Source organism: Meriones unguiculatus, chromosome 1 (assembly GCF_030254825.1).
Source record: "Meriones unguiculatus strain TT.TT164.6M chromosome 1, Bangor_MerUng_6.1, whole genome shotgun sequence".
NCBI classification, from domain to species: domain Eukaryota; kingdom Metazoa; phylum Chordata; class Mammalia; order Rodentia; family Muridae; genus Meriones; species Meriones unguiculatus.
Window position 1 is genome coordinate 109053294 of NC_083349.1, and position 16090 is coordinate 109069383.

Here is a 16090-nt window from a genome sequence, read left to right on the forward strand (position 1 = left end):
CAGAGAACACACCAACTGTTCCAGGAAATCTGGCCCCAAATTTCCTTTTCCACCATCAGAAATTCTGGGCTCTCAGGAGAGGGATGACCCTTAAAACAAATGCTTATTTTTAAACTTTTTATTTTGATATTTCCAGACCTTGCCCAGACCTCCCAGATGAGAGTGAAGGATCAGAGCTGTTCTAGCAACACACAGCCGCCATCCAGGAGGCTTTCCGCTGGGCCGCCTCCTCTTGAAGAAACACAAACGGAGGCCGAGTGAGAAGTAGCTACAGTTTAATACAAACCTGCACCAGGACACAACGTGTTGGGCTGTTATGTTTTGCCTCAAACGGTGGCCAAAGCACAGGACCATGTGTCGTCTTGGGATTGACACAACCTTAGCACCATGACATTTACAGAGGAGCGAGGGAGTCGCTTGGGGGCTGGGGCGCTGACAGCTCCGTTCTGACGGCTGTGCCTGCCACCTCAGCAGCTGGAGGGGGGTTGGCTTCCATGTGGTTCTGTGGTTTCTGGGTCAATAGAAGAGATGCCCTCATCATGGCACTGGCTTGACAAGAGACCTACTGTGGACTCCTAGCACTACACACACGCACACACACACACACAAACACACAGTAGCACAATTTTCTGGTAAGTTAACCCCACAAACCTAGAGAGCAGCTAAGGCAAGAACAACAGTATTTATTCAGCAAGTACAAGACCAGTTTGAGAGCTGCATTCGGTGCAACCAGAGACCCTTTACGCTCCAGCCAGCAGCCACTGGACCTGTGATGGGGCTGGCTGGAGCTCTGCACGGGGCAGGAAGCGGACACTGGGGGATGATGGTTTGTTTGGCTCTTAGGAGCTCCTGGATGAGCAGTCTATGAAAGGATGGACCTGGGTCTACAGAAGGGTGCGGGTGGGTGAAGTGGAAGGCCTACAGTGGCCTCTTGAACACACACTCTCCCACCACTCAGGTCACACACTTCTCGAGGTGGAAACACTCAGAGCAGGTGGGGCATTCCTGGCCCAAGCCATGTGGCCTGCCTAGCTGGCCCTTGGATATCTGGCATCTGCCCAAGGCCTATGACCCTGCAAGGGCAGAAATAGACAAAGCTGATGTATAGCTAGGTGTGGTAGCTTATGTGTATAATTCTAGTACTCCGAGAAACAAAGGCAGGATTGTTGTGAGTTCAAGGCCAGGCTACATAGGCAAGACTTTGTGTCAAAAAGGAGAAGGAGGAGGAGAGAGGGAGAAAGAAAGATACAGACAGACATTGTACCAGGGGCCAGCGCCACCTGTTGTTCTTATCCATGAAGGCTTTTCCAGGGCCATTACCTACTGTTCCTGTGGCTATCCCTGTCCCCTGGGTTATCTGTCCTTTCAGCTCCTAAGTGAGGATAATGGGAATGAAGGGGAGATGAAGATGCAATTAGAATCACACACAAGTTCCCAACACTTTTCTAGTCCAGGCTCAAACCAAGAGTATACATTAGTCAGCTCACGACAAAGATAAAATCGACTTGTGCAAAGCAAGGCAGAATGCGCTCCCCGAGGGAAAGCATTCTAGCTGGTCAAACTCCCGGCTGGCCTGACATCACTCCACAACTGTTTTCCACAGCTAGGTTAGACAGCCAACGGCAGCCATGGACAACTTGGGGCCAGGGGGTCTAAACTTTCTGGGCCTCAGTTTTGATCTGTGAAATGGGGAGAGTGGTAAGCCTTCCACTGTCAAGAGGAGCCCGTGAGAGCTGATACATGGAAGGGCTTTGCTGTACCCAAAGCAGGAAAAATAAATAAAGAAAATAAAAAGAGGTACAGGGATGAGTGCCAAGATCTCCAGAGCCTCTGGCAAGTTTGGGGAGCTCAAACAAAAGTGAGATCACTTGCCGAGGGTTGGTGGGAAGGCTTATCAAAGGCAGCCAGCTGAGCCACTTCTCAGGCTGTATAGCCACCTATGAGAACCTCCCAGGAGCTTCTGAGACAGCGGGTAGCCAACAAGAGCAGAGTGTTGAGTACAGGGTCCCATAGCACTTGGGCGGCGGATTCTGCAGCTAGGCCTTGTGGGTTGGGTTGAAGCCCCTTCCCTCTGGCTGGCTGGCCAACCCTCTCCTACTCCCCCCTTTCTCAGCAGGTCTGAGGCCTCTTGCTAGTCACACAGGAGGAGTAGCCAGGCCTTGTCCAGCAGGGGCAAGTTATAGGAAGCTTTGTGAGGGTGTGGATGTGGGGTTAGTGCTGGGAGGAACCAGGAGCAGAGATGGGAGAGGGCCCACCTCGCTGCTTGCAGGTTTTTAGGGCCAGAATCCAGGACATTTGAATGTAGGAATGTAGGGTGGCAGGAGGCAGGGGTGTGGGGTAGGGGAGGCATGGTCCGGGGCTTTTGGAAGTAGAAGGACCCTGGGTGGGGGGGAAGGGACCAGGGGGACAGCCTGCCCCCCACCTCTGCCCTGTACTGTCTGGTTGATGGTGAGTGCAGCATCTCGTACGAACCAAATCTATTCCCGATTCTATGCTATGCTAGTGACACGAAGCACCGCTATTTTCCACAGGGTGCACGAACAAGTCAAACCAAACCACTGCGCAAACCAAACGTGCAAAACAAAACCATTTACACGCGCCTGGCACCAGCCCCATGCCCACCCCGCTACCTTTCTGGGGCTTGGGACTCCCAGAGGGTGTGAGTAGGCAGTGAAAAGAGGCTAGCAAAGGGCACAGGGTGTCCCAAGCACAGCCACACCTGGGGTGTCCCGACTGTACCCACACAGGGCTGGGGCGAATCGGGAGAGATGGGACACAGTGGGCATGGCTGGGGAGTTGACACCTGTCTGACTTGGGAAATGTCACCATGGGGCCTAGGGGGTGAGGGGGGAAGGCCCTTACTTATATCTGGTAAAGTGCTCCGGACACCTGTCTGGGTAGGCAGCAGGGCAGGGCACCAAAGTCTGGGCCTTCCCAGAGCCAGCATAGGAGGTCAGGGTGAGAGAAGGGGCAGGGCCAGGTGCTGTGCTATGCATTGGGTGCTGTGCATAGTGTGGGCTTCTGGGGCCCAGGGAAACCCCAGGGCCAAGGAAGGAGCAGAGCATGAGGAACAGCTCAAAGTGCCTTGTTAGGGGTGGATCAGAGCCCCGTGAATCGCGGTCAGACAAGGGAGGCGGGGCTCCCTGGTTGGTGGAGACCACACCGGTGAAGCACTGCCCAGCCCAACCTCTCCCACCCCCTGCAGCTGCGGCCGGAAGGTGTGCAGGCGGGTGTCCGTGGAGCAACCCCACTCGGGGGCGGGGCTGGTCAGGGCCTTTACCAAATACCGCTCGACCTGCCTCCAGGGGGCGCAAGGATCCGAGCTGAGGCCCGCTTTGGAACGTGGTCGTCGATCTGAGAACCTGCAGGAAAGAAGCAAGCAGGAGGGGTCAACCTGTGGTGCTGCCTGGGTCCGCAGGCCCCCTTTCGCCGCTGAGGCCCACGGGGCTGAGTTAAGGCTTCTCCTTTCCCAGCACTCCCTTAACCTGCGTGTGAACCTTAGCGTGTGTGTGGAGGCCAGAGAACACTGCCCGTCTGTTTTAAGATGGGCCTGGAGCTGTGTATTGTATTGATATGTGCTTGTGCCCAAGGAAGTGTCGGATGGAATTATAGGCCGTGAGTTGCTGGATGGCGGGTACTGAGCGCTGGTAAACTGGGAACTGAACACAGGTCCCCTAGACCAGGAGTGCATGCTCCTAACTGCTGAGCCCCCAGGCCTGGCTTTTTCAACATGATTTCCTGGGATTGAACTCAGGCCCTTGCGCTTACAAGGCTTTACTGACTAAGCCATTCCCGAGTCCCAGGTCCTGAGGTATTTAATCCTCATTCCTCTATTCCATCATCTGGTTGAGAAAACCAGGGACATAATATAAGCTCCACCTTTTACAGTGTAAGGGGTTTGAAGAGTCTGGGTTTGAATCCGGGTCTCCCGACACAGAGCCCACTTTACCAGCTTCCCCGCTCGCCCACGTGAACAACACACTCAGTCTCTTGCGCTGTCAGAGCAAGGGATTAGCTGGTTACCACACAGGCCTTCGGACACAGGTCTCAAGTGAGCAGACCGGAGACTGGAACAGGGAACGGGGAACTACTTTGGAAAATGAAAGACCCCACTCTTTGGAACTCTAAGACTAAGAAGGGAGGGGTGTAGTCTCCCAGAGATCACAGCGGGGCTGGAAGAGAGATGATGGGCAACTTGAAGTCTGTCGTGTCCAGGCATGGCTCTTAGTCGGGGGCAGAACAGGCAACTGGCTAGTCAGGCCCCACGGTCCCAGGACCTTAGCATTTCTTGTGGGGTCAGCTGTTGCAGGCTGTGTGGTGTGCTCAGGTCCTAGGAATCCACACACCCCTGACTGACTGGCAAAGTTTCACTGTGTTTGGACAGTGCTCCAGACACACCACCAGTGCTCCTGTCCCACTGCTTGTGGGAGTGACTAGCCCTTCGGGAGCGTTTTTGGAGGGCTCCTCTCCACAGGCCACCAGCACTCTCCAGTGGAGACCACCTGTCCCTGGCATAAGCGGCTCTCAGCACAAAGCTGGGCGCCTAGGCGGGACCTCGGTGGGCAGGTGGGGGGAGGCTCAGTAGGTGGCACCTACCTGGCCCTTGGCCTCTCATCTAGGGATGGTTTGTGTTTGGTCGTCACTCCCTATGCCTTACAACTCTATGCTCTTGTTCCTCTTGCTTTTCTTCCCCAGATAGAGCCAGCCCTTGCAGAGTGGGCTCTCTTTGGCAAGTTCTGGGGTCGGGAGGCTAGGTCACTGCCCTTTCAAGTGGTAATGATGGTCCCCACTGAAACGTGAGGGACTGACACATCTCACAGCCTCTCTGTCTGCGCTCCATTGAGAACATCTCATCATTTTCGAGGCAGTGTTCCCCACCCAAGGACCACAGGACATCTGAGGTATATGTAAGGTCTAATAGCATAGACAGCCATGGCCTAAAGGGACCAGGCTCACTGTTGGTGTCATCGGAAGGACATGGCATTATATAAACGGGGACAGAACGTGACAGACAAACCTACGCATTCTGGAGCTAGACTAGAGCCAGGGCATGAAGAGAAACTGGGAGTCAGAGCCCAAAGAAAGAAACATTTACTTAACGATACTGAAATGTATATCATACGGTTCCTGGTTAAAAGATAAAAAGTGGAAGGTGCGGGTGCTGTGTGATGACCGGAGGGCGGAACTGAGGAATGGTGAGGAACCAGGTGGCGGGGGCTACAGTGAGACTGGGAGGGAGAGGGGACAGTGAGGCGCATTGACAGCAGGGATGGCTGTCCTGTCTGGGCACTGGACATCTGCGGGTCCATCTGCAATGACCTCAAGGTGTTTCAAGGGACAGAGACATATCACAGGGAGAGCGTCCAGTAGCCTGTGGCCTGTCCAGCAGCCAACGAGCTCTCCTGGCTCCCGCAGGCCCTTCGGCCTGTTATGTCTCTAGCAGCACACACTGCACATCTCAGGGCACGCCAAAGGACCTGCAGGCTGCAGCCCACCTCCTGGGCCCCTGTCCTGCCTGCCAGCTCCCTCCTCACCCTCACCCTTACCAGAGAGGCTGAAACTGGATTCATGAAGGTCCCGCATGCCACCATGCCGGGTGACTGGCCGAGTGGGGGTGTCTGCCAGTGGTGTCCCCATCTCTTTTTTCCCAGGGTGGACAACAACAGCGACGTCCCCTAGGTAGGGAGTGCGGTCCACTCCCCTCATCTTTAAGGTCTAGTGAAGAGAAAAGACAGGCACATCAGAGCCAAGGGCGCAGGCGCAGCCTCCTCCATAGCTACCAATACCCAAAGCACGCAGGCGATAGGCTTCTTGCTTCCAAGATCCAAATGCTGAAGAACGGCCTTCTTGCTTCTACATAAGATGAGTGTGTGCATGCAAGTACAAGTGTAGGAAAGGGCCTCAGTCTCTGCCCTCCATAGGGGTGGAATCCTTCCGGGGGAGTCTGGCAGGGAAACAGTCAAGGAACACCTCCACGTGTTCTGAAACGTGTGTCCTGACAATGCCCAGCTCCCGACAGCCCAGACCTTTCCCTGTGGCCTGACAACCTGGTGAAAACTCAGACTAGATATTATTTGGTTTGGACATGGGAAACTGCCGGAAGCAATGCTGGAGGGTGAGGGGTTAAACTTCACAAGCCAGACCGCCAAGGTTCCAACCTTAGCTTGGTCCCTTAGAGCTATTCTGGCCTAGGTCAGTTATGGCGATTCACTACATTAAAAGCGCTACTGTGAGGGGAGGAGGTGCGTGGGAGCAGCAGCAGCAGCAGCAGCAGCAGCAGCAGCAGCCGTGAGCACCCCATCCTCTGGGATGGAACCTCAATTTTTACAATGTTGCATGCTGCCCACAGTCTTTTTGAGAGAAACAACAGGCACAGAGGACTTCTGAACGCCCCCTCCCCCACCTCCGGCATTAGCAAGAGGGGAAACTGAGCTAACAAGGAGCCTGTATTTCAGGAGGGCCTCACTGGTCACAGACAAACTTGTCAGGCTCCCTGTCTACTCGCCCGTTTAAAATCTACCTTATTGAGACTGTAGAGATGGCCCAGAGGTTAAAAGTGTGTACTGCCCTTGAGGGGACCCTGAGTTCAGTTCCCAGTGCCCGGGGAGGTGGCTCACAACCGCCTGTAACTCTAGCTCCAGGGGCATCTGAAACTCCTGGCCTCCACGGGCACCCATACTCATAGGCACATGTACACACACACACACACACACACACACACACACACACACACCACTACCATCATCACCATCACCATAGATGTATGATAAATGAGAAGCGGAAAACAGGAATTTGCAACTCCACCATCCCTCGTGCGCCTCCCACACATTCTTCTGGAATCATGGTGACAGAGAGCATCCAGAGGAAACTGTGTCAGGGCTTGAGTCTGAACGGTCTCCCATAGGCTCACGTTCTGAAAGCTTATTCCCTGGCTGGGGGCCTGGAACTTCAGAAGATGGGGTAAGGCTGGCCTTTGAGGGGTGTTGGCTGGCCTCCAGTCCTGGCTCTGTCCTCTTCTCCATCCCTACAGACTCCCAGTATCAGGAACTGCACCTGGTCACTTAAAAGTGTCTGGAAGCATGAGCCCCATGAGCCGGGTTAACCCTTTCCTCGCTTACGGTGCACTGGTCATATTGGTGCAAACACAACTAACATACAGCATGACACGTCCGAGAGTTAAAGGGGGAAAGTGAAGATGACCCCCCCCAGGAGCCCCCACCTCTCCCCACACATCTTCCTTCCAGCCCCACCGTACCTTCTCTCTCTGCACCAGCTTCTTATAGACAATGTCTGGGAAAGACCTCAGGGGGCAGAACTTGCCAGTGCCCTCTGCGCACATGAAGACGCCATTCTCGTACACGACACGTCCCCGGCTGATGGTGACCAGCGGTACGCCGTGACAGCGCATGTTCTCATACAGATTAAAGTCTCCACCCTGCACCTGGGTGCTGGCTGAGATGGTCCTGGTGGGAGATGAGGGTGGTCAAGACCTTCTGAGCCCGTGTAAAGATAGCAGCTCTTTATGGAGAGAGATGCTGCCCAACAGGAGGGCGCGGTTCCCAGAGCTGTCTGATACGGACTTAGTCCCGTCCCCTCAAAATTCGTGCACTGAAATCCTTAACGGCAGCATCTCAGTATCTCAAATGCGGGGCCGTGTTTGGATGTAGAGCCTTTAGAGAATTAATGCAAAAGGAGGTTTTATGGGTGTGTGCTTTCCTCGTCTAACTGGTGTCCTTAAAAGAGGGGACAGGGAAATTATTGGACAGGGATACGCAAAGGAATGGGTATACACATGAGCATGAAAGGAAGGTCACTGGCATGCCACGCTCACACTTCGCTACATTTGAAATGGTGTAAAGATTATTTGCCTTTGCAGTTCTGTAAAGACAAATTCTTAAAAAACCCAAGATCCCCTCCCCCCAGGAAGCTAGAGGCAGAGCTTTACTTTGTGGCTTCCGGGTCCCACACCACCACGTCGGCGTCAGCTCCGGGGATGATGCGGCCCTTGCGGGGATACAGGTTGAGAATCTTGGCTGCGTTGGAACTGGTGACAGCCACGAAACGGTTCTCATCCATCTTTCCTCCAACCTGGAACGTGGCAGAGGCGTCAGTCAGCCTGGCTTCCTCCCCAGGCCCTTGCTACCCAGCCTGTGGTCTTTCATCTCGGAGGGTCACGCCTGCGGTCCTGAGGCGAACAGTCCTCTGTGCACTGTCTTACATGAGTCAGGTGGCAGAGGCTGGGCTCCTGCTTGCTCCTTTCTCCCTCACCCAGCCAGCTACCCTGGCGACTTGTGCCAAAGGCTGCCTGCCTGGGGCAAATGTACCTCCTAAGAGCAGCTCCACTCACGTGATCACTGGGGATGACTAAGGCTTCCCTTCGTGTGTGGGGGCTTACACTCCCTCGTTTGCTGAGGATCTTCCAAGGCCCCACAGGATGCAGAGAACTGAGCCCTGTGCATAACTAGGCTTGCTTCCTATACATGCTCACCTACAACCAAGTTAACTCACAAGGCAGGCACAGCAGGAGGCTAACAACTGCTAACACAACAGTTATTCAACTACATATTGTAACAAAACTTATTGAATACGTACGGTATAGGGAATGGTAGCTCAAGCCTGTAATCTTAGGACTGTCCTGAGTTTAAGGCCTGGGTTCGATAATGAGTTCCAGGACAGCCTGGGCTACAGTGTGAAACCCTGTCTCCCCCAAACTTAGGAATGAGTTTTAAAACTTTTCATTTACTGCTTTGTGGACCATGGACCGCCTGAAACTGTGGCTCAGTGCGGGAGGCTACCGTTTATTCTGTGTTCTGAAAGGGCCAGAACAGCTATGTGCCTTTCCTCAAGGGGGCATGTCCTGAGCTAACTCCTGGCTTCTCCCTGAGCTGGTGGCTTGGTTTCCAGGACTCCCAGTCTCTCTGAGCTCATACTGAGTGTTGAGTGTATTCCATGACAAATCAAGACCAAAACATACTTACTCTGATGGGCAGGGCAAGTGGTATTCAAATGAAATCGCAGGCCCTATCTTTTTTAGAAATTTAGTTAGACAAAATATACCCAGAACTTTACACTCATACCCCTTGACCCAGAAATCTCCTTCGAGAAGTCTGTCCTAAGGAAGTAATTAGAAATGGTGATATTCACAAACAAGGACTCCTTTACAGCATTACTTGAAGTGTGAAAACCGGAAATACCCAAACATTCCAAAGGAAGACTTAAAACTAGCATTTCCATTGGAGGGAGTATTACGTAGCAATTAAAGAAAGACACTTTGAGCCCAGGGATGTGGGCAGAGGCGGAGCTCCAGCCTAGCATGGATGAAGGCTAGGGCTAGAACACAAGTACCAAAAACAAAAACAAAACAAAAAAACCCCCAATGTTTTAAAAAGCTCTAGGAAGACACTCAAAATGATTTAAAATATGAAGAAAAAAAGACGAATCCAGTTACTAAAATAATGTGTGGTAGCCAGGCACAGTCGCTCACACCTGAAATCCTGGCATTTGGGGGGGATGAGGCAGGGACACCACCCCACATTCAAGGCCAAACACACCTACACGGACTGAACCAGGAAGACTTACTCAAGATGCTAAATTTCTAGGTACCAAATTGTAAGAATTTTTTTTCTTACGCTTTTCTGAACTTTTCACATTTCAGTAACAGGTCACGGGGTGAGCGTTTCCCCCAAGTACGTGTGAGGTGCTGCTGTGCTAAGCTAAGCACGACCTGTGTCACTTCTGGAGGACATCACCAAACTCTTGCCTCAAACGGGAGTCATGATTGGGTCGGCTCTCCTGCGATGGCTGTTCTTGGCTGCCAGCTTCACTGGGGTGAACTAAAACCCAAGCAGCTCTGAGGGATTTTTATTGACTGGATCATTTGAGGTAGGAAGACTCATCTTAAACCCGGATCCTTTGAGGCCAGAAGGGCCTGAGCCACACTTTCTGGACTGTGCCGAGCCCTTTAGCACCGGCAGGGCTGAAGACACCTACCACTCCCCTCTCCCAGATGACGCTCATTCGATCCTGCACTCCGCTCACTCCGTGTGGGATCTTGGTGAAGTCTTCCTTGCCCATGGCTTTCTGCTTCGTGGTAAATGGCCGGTGGTCGGATGCCACAATGTTCAGAGTGTCACTGTGGAGAGAGAAATGACCAGTGAGGGGCTGGAGGCCAATGTCTTTGAGGGTGAGGACAAGTTGATGGAGAAAAATCTAGGCTTGGGAACCAAGAGAATCCATTTTTCAACCCCGTTCTGCTGCTGCTTATTTGCTGGGTGGCCTCTAACGGTTTTGTTTCCTTCATTTAAATGAACAGGTTATCTGTCTACAGAATTGGCATACTTGCAGAGCCATGTTCCAGGAGACTCTAGTAAGTTCTTGGGCTGGTGATTGTTAAAGATAATGGGCGGTGGCGCACGCCTTTAATCCCAGCACTCGGAAGGCAGAGGCAGGCGGACCTTTGTGTCCAGGCCAGCCTGGTCTATAGAGTGTGTTCCAGTACAGCCAGGGCTACACAGAGAAACCCTGTCTTGAAAACAAAACAAAACAAAACAAAACAAAAAACAGTGTTGGGGAACTTGCCTACCATTTTGGGGTTGAGCTGGGGTGAGATGGTAAAAGTGGTCTAATTAGCAAGGGCACACAAGTCAACTTGCTTTCACCAGCTGCCTGCCCCACACTGTCTCAGCAGAACATACATAGTAGGTGTTTGGCAAAGCTTTTCCAAGTTCAGTGCTAAACTTGCTAAGTGACCTGGAGCCACAGCACTCAACAGAAAGAGGACCAAGACTTAAGCCACTGTCTGAAAGATGAGGAGACTGTCAACAGTAGCATCCATGACAGTCTTCAGACCGTTAGGGCTACCGGAGGCTAAGGCTCCGTCAGGACCTCAAGCAGATACAGAAACCAGGGAAGCATAGTGAACGAGGCACACTGCAGCCTGTTCTCTGCCACAGAGGGAGACACCCCACCCATGTTTGGAGATTTCTATACTAGAAGCCACAGCAATGAGAATACTTGACACTAAGGCAAGGAGATCGTGTAGAGCCGGGGACACTGCAGGGACTACCCAGTAGGGGCCCTCAGGGTTTCATGTCCCTCATAGGTGAGGACATGGCCTCACTGGGCCGCCCACTCAGAAGAGGCCCTGGGAGCAGAACAGCTCTTGCGATGTGTCTGGAAGCAGCTTTTGAGGCTTCTGGACAGTTACAGAGGGCTGTCTCTCCTGGGAGCTGGCAGGCCCATCAGTTGAGGCTCTTGCCAAAGACTAATGTCCCTGGCAGACCCACAGCAAGATGACTCAGCTCTTCAGGCGCAGGGCTGACCTTGCCCTGGGCTATAGAGACAGAAGGAGACACCCACAGAACAGGGGTGACCTAATAACCCAGCACCTGCACCTGCCGAAGTCGTGAGAAGTGATGGAGATTCCAACATATGATAATGGGCTGCAGGCCAGGGAACCCGGAAACTCAGGCTCAGCTCCCACCTTTTAACTGAGCACTCAGCTTCCTCAGACGCAGGTAGCACTAATCAGTGGGAATAAGAGGTAATACATTTAAATGTATTCTTTCTTTCTTGATTTGCATGTTTGTGCACGCGTGTGCATGGAGATCAGAGGACAACTTTCAGCCGTCAGTTCTGCCTTCTAATGCGGGTTTCTGAGGAACAAACTCAGGTTGTCAGGTTTGGTGGCAACAGCCTTTTACCTGCTGAGCCATCTCGCTCGCCCAGGAAACCAGATTTTAAAATAAAGGACAAATGTGGATTGCACTTTTTATTCATGCTTAACCTAAGAAATTACACCATAAAGTAAATGATGGGTGAGCGGCAGATTCTCTCGTAGGAAAGGGAACTGATGTCTGGGTTTCCCAGCCAGCATTCTGTAGCACATAAATTATACCAATAACACGTTATAGGAGAAAATTATAGTAATCATAAATTCCTATAAATAGTTAAATTGTGCCCTGAATCCTATAAAATAGCACACACATTTACAATGTGCACTGATTAAAAAGGAACAAAGACTATTTCTCTACCATATGAAATCATAATTCTTACAGGGCAATTTATTTAAATAATTAAAGCAAGTAGAAAAGCAGGCTAAATGTAAAAACTTAAATTATTCAATGAATAATGCTTCCTCTTCCAGTCTATTTGAGAGTGAGTGGCCTGGACACTTATTTGTGTTTTTGTTTCTTTGATTAATTTGCTTGTAGCAAGTGAAGTATTTTCAAAAGATTCTTTGAGCTCGAGTAAAGACTTTACTATAGTATTTTTAAAAATATGTATGTATGGGTGTTGTGCATGTTTGCATGTGTGTGGGTGCTTGTGTGTGTGAGCACACACTCATGCAGAGGCCCAAGGTTGCCATCGGAAGTCTTCCTCAACACCTCTCCCCTTTATTTACTGGGTCACTTGAGTACCTCCGTTTCAGTTAGATTTTCCCCAGGAATCTTCATGTTGAAAGAATAGAGGGAAGCTTGGCGAGAAAGAGGAAAAGCATGTCCCCGCAAAGAGATTTCACACACATCTGACACCCTGCCAGACCATCTTCTAAGGAGACTGGAGCTAGACAATGATGGACCAACGATGGACAAGACGTCGCCTTGACCTATTTGTGCCTCTTGCTTCTCTCAAAACCTAAACTTCATGTCAGGACTCAAAGACAGACTTCTCTTCCAGGGTTTGAGAGGTGCTTTTGTACACTGTCCCCGCTAGTTTACCCTACATCCAAGCTCTGAGTGAGATGTGAGTGGCCCAACCTGCTCTCCCCATAAAGGGATAGCCAAGCCCCACAAGCTTCCTCTGGGTCGGGGCACCCTTGCCGGTACTGGAAGGGGACTAAGACATCCCACCTTTCTTTCTCCCCCATCTGCCCCAGCATGAGCAGAAAGAGCTAAGGAACTGGACTAGGAGCCGACTCCAAAGTAGACAGGACTTTCGTAGCCAAAGGGAAGAGAAAGCAATGTCTCTCTCTCCCCAGAATGTCACTAGCAGAGGACAGAGAAGCTGCAAGCTGTCATGGAAACAAAACCAACCTTTTCATGACTGAGCCTTGCCAAATCCAGAATATTCTTTGCACTGTTTCCTTCAGATTAGGGTTGAGCATTAGATACAGAGGGGATTGAGAATGGAGGCCACAAGAGGATATAGGAGGGAAGAAGAAAGAAGAAAGGGGGCAGAAAGAAGGAAGGAATGTATAGGAGGGACACAAGGGAGAGAGAAACTGAGGCAATGAGGAGGAGAGGTGAAGGTCAGCATGGCTGATCTCTATGTCAACTGCCAAGCCTTTAGTGAGGCACACCTCTGCAGGGGTGTGTGTGTGAGGGCTTTTCTAGAAAGGACAAACTAAGAATACGGGTACTACCATCCCAAGGGCTGAGGGTTGGGGCTGAACAAAAAGAAAAGAAAACCAGGTAATGGCCAGCGTTCCTCTGCTGTCTCTTGACCCCACTGAGATATGGAGTCCTAGCTGCCTGCTCCCATGCCTTCATGGAGGACTGTGTCTCTGGAAAGTAGCTGAAATAAGCCCTTCTTCTCTTAAAAGTTTCCCCCTCAGGTATTATGTTGCAGTAACAATTAAAGTAAACTCAGGCAGTCAGGAAGAGTGAGGTCTATACACATCGGAAGATGTCAGGTCCTATGCCCCAGCTCCCTACTGGGCTTTAGGGAGGGTGCCAGTGGCCTCTGAAATGCTCTCACCTCAAACTAGCCTGTCTTTCTCTGAGAAGCTCAAACCCATAGCAAGGGGCTGTTGGGCTCTGGAGAAGGAGGTTCAGGCAAAATCACCCTGTGGGCCCAACAGGACCAAATCCAGGTCAGGTTTGGTTTCTAGGGCTGAAGGACATCCTCTTAAAGAGCTATAGTCCCCTCGCACGGAGTGCTGCCCACTCAAACACCTTACTTGGCCAGCAGGCTCATGAGGTAGGTGGACGTGTTGGTGTCCAGTCTCAGAGGAGGCACGGTGACGTAGGCAGCTGCGTGGGACCAGTCCTGGTGGTAATAGTGCAAGCCTGTGAGCGTGGCATGTGCGCTGGTGGTCTCAGCCAGCACCACCTTCCCTGGAAGAAGAGTCAGAGCATAACAAGGAGGCCCCGGTCTAAGGGGTGGTTGGGCTGTGCATCCCATTACGCAGGCAAAGGAGCTGAAAACGAACATGTCCAGGCTCCCTTGGGCATGTGAGAGCCCAGGGTCTTTCTCATTCTGTTGACCCTGGGCAGAGAAGGACATGGGTTCTAAGGCCAGGGGACAAGAAGGGAATTTCGGGGGGAGGGGTCAAATGTAGCCTGGCTGCGTGTGTGGCTAGCGTGGGGGAGGGCAGGCATGTAGTGCCAAGCTCCTTGGGCAGCCCAGCCTGTTCTCTGGGCAGGCAGGTGACGCGGTGGCTCTGGGAAAACTGCTGGGGCAGAATCCATAGCAGGTTCAGAAGGTTAGGGAAGGGGTCCATCCAGGAAGCTGGGCCAACACCCCAGCTGGGATCTCACAGGGGACCTCAGCTGAAGGAGAGGCAGAAGGTGGGGCCCAGATGTCAAAATGTTATGAAGGCTATGGCACCCGTGCCTCTGGCCTCTACCCCAGGGTTCTAGGCTGACTTTGGTTCTCCTGTTACCACACTCTTTCCAGCACCCCAGGCTACTAGCGTCAGTGCTACCGGGTGCCTGGGAGTCACACAAACGGGTCAGATGCAGGGTTCAAGGCGGTGAGAAAAGGAAGTTGAGCCCCCACACTGTTATTTCACCATTGTCTTCCATCCTGCCCCCCCCCCGCCACTGATTTAGTTTGTTAGATGCCAAGGTAATTGTTAGTTTAACGTTACAGACCAAAAGGACATCAATTAGTGAATCAATTTAAGACTTAGGTCATTTTACCTGACCTGATCAAGGTAACAGATGTTTCTGCTATGCATGCACATGTGAGGAGGAGGTGGAGGGGACTGAGCTCGTCTACGGAGCCCAGGCTAGCGCAGGGCACCCTGAGGCGGGCAATTGCAAAGAAATGGGAAGGGCAGGCTATCCCTGGTCTCAGCAGCCAAGCCTGGCAGAACACTAGCTGGTGGATCCCATCACCTGATCCCACAGCACAGGACTCACCTTGCATCTTAGCAGCTGCTATGACATCACCAGCGGAGATGCTGGACACGTTGACCAGGTAGATGGGACAGTGAGTCTAAAGGTAAGAGACAGCAGGAAGTAGTAGAAACCCCGAAAAGGCTGCCATGCTCCCAAACCACCCCTCAAATCAGTCCCCCACCAACGTATATCCCTGTGTCACTCTTCACCCATCACTAGGCGACAGGTTATGCTCAGGAGGCAGGGCTGGTGGTCTGAGTACAGACAGACTGCAGAAGTGTGTGTAGCAAGGCAGGTGGAAGTGGATGGAAGCCAGTGTTGGGGACCACCACCAACCCAGGAGGTGACCTCAGGTTGCAGCGGATGAGTCTAAACCTCAGATATTTTCAGATCTCGTGGGGGTTTTCCTGTTTTATCTTTTTTTTCTGTTCATAAACATGATGGCCCAGAAGCAGTCAGGTATTACATCCTGTACCTGACATTTTGATGCCTGTTGTCTGATGGTCGAATGAAGCCAGGAGAAAAACCAGGCTCAGAGTCTAGGCTGGACGAAACTGATCTTGTAAGCATCCGGACTGTCATACAGATTGGCTGTTCTCCCACAGAACCTCGCAAATGTAGGCCATGGTCTAACTTCTTTGGGCACATTTGAGCTAAGAACCAAGGAGCTGAGGGTTGGTCACACCCTTCCTTCTTATGGGCTGGGTGTCCATCAGGAAGTATATGGTATGATAACTGTTGTCATGACAACGGAACAAGGTCCAGAGCTAACAGGAACCCTTCTTAGACGCCATTCTGTATGAGCGGATTAATCCTAAGGTTGGCTGACCACACCTCGAGTTTACATCCTTTTGGCTATTCCAGAGGGGAGGGTCCCACGCAGGAGCCCTCATTAGAATCACAGGGTTGGGGGAAAAATACAGACTGCTGGGCACTATCCCGGTTTCTCATCTAGCAGGTCCCCCTGGAGCCTGACAGCCTGGTTTCCTAAGTCTGCATTTCTGACATATAACGCTGACCCTGTC

At 51.9% G+C, this 16090-nt stretch overlaps 1 protein-coding gene across 2 annotated transcripts in view; it reads right to left on the bottom strand.

The window, feature by feature from the left end:
• Positions 1-258: 258 nt before the first annotated feature.
• The window catches only part of Dpysl5 (dihydropyrimidinase like 5), a 74263-nt gene continuing 58431 nt past the window's right edge, over positions 259-16090 (bottom strand). Inside the window, exons 7-14 of one of the 2 annotated variants that reach the window (XM_060365098.1) lie at positions 15087-15162; positions 13901-14057; positions 9991-10132; positions 7946-8088; positions 7256-7463; positions 5547-5715; positions 3281-3362; positions 259-511 (exon numbers count right to left, since the gene is read on the bottom strand). In XM_060365098.1, coding sequence (XP_060221081.1) covers position 511; positions 3281-3362; positions 5547-5715; positions 7256-7463; positions 7946-8088; positions 9991-10132; positions 13901-14057; positions 15087-15162 — 978 coding nt within the window. In that variant the 3' untranslated portion in view covers positions 259-510. Of the gene's footprint in view, positions 3363-5546; positions 5716-7255; positions 7464-7945; positions 8089-9990; positions 10133-13900; positions 14058-15086; positions 15163-16090 lie in introns of both variants that reach the window. The other variant, XM_021635476.2, reaches the window with a different exon arrangement.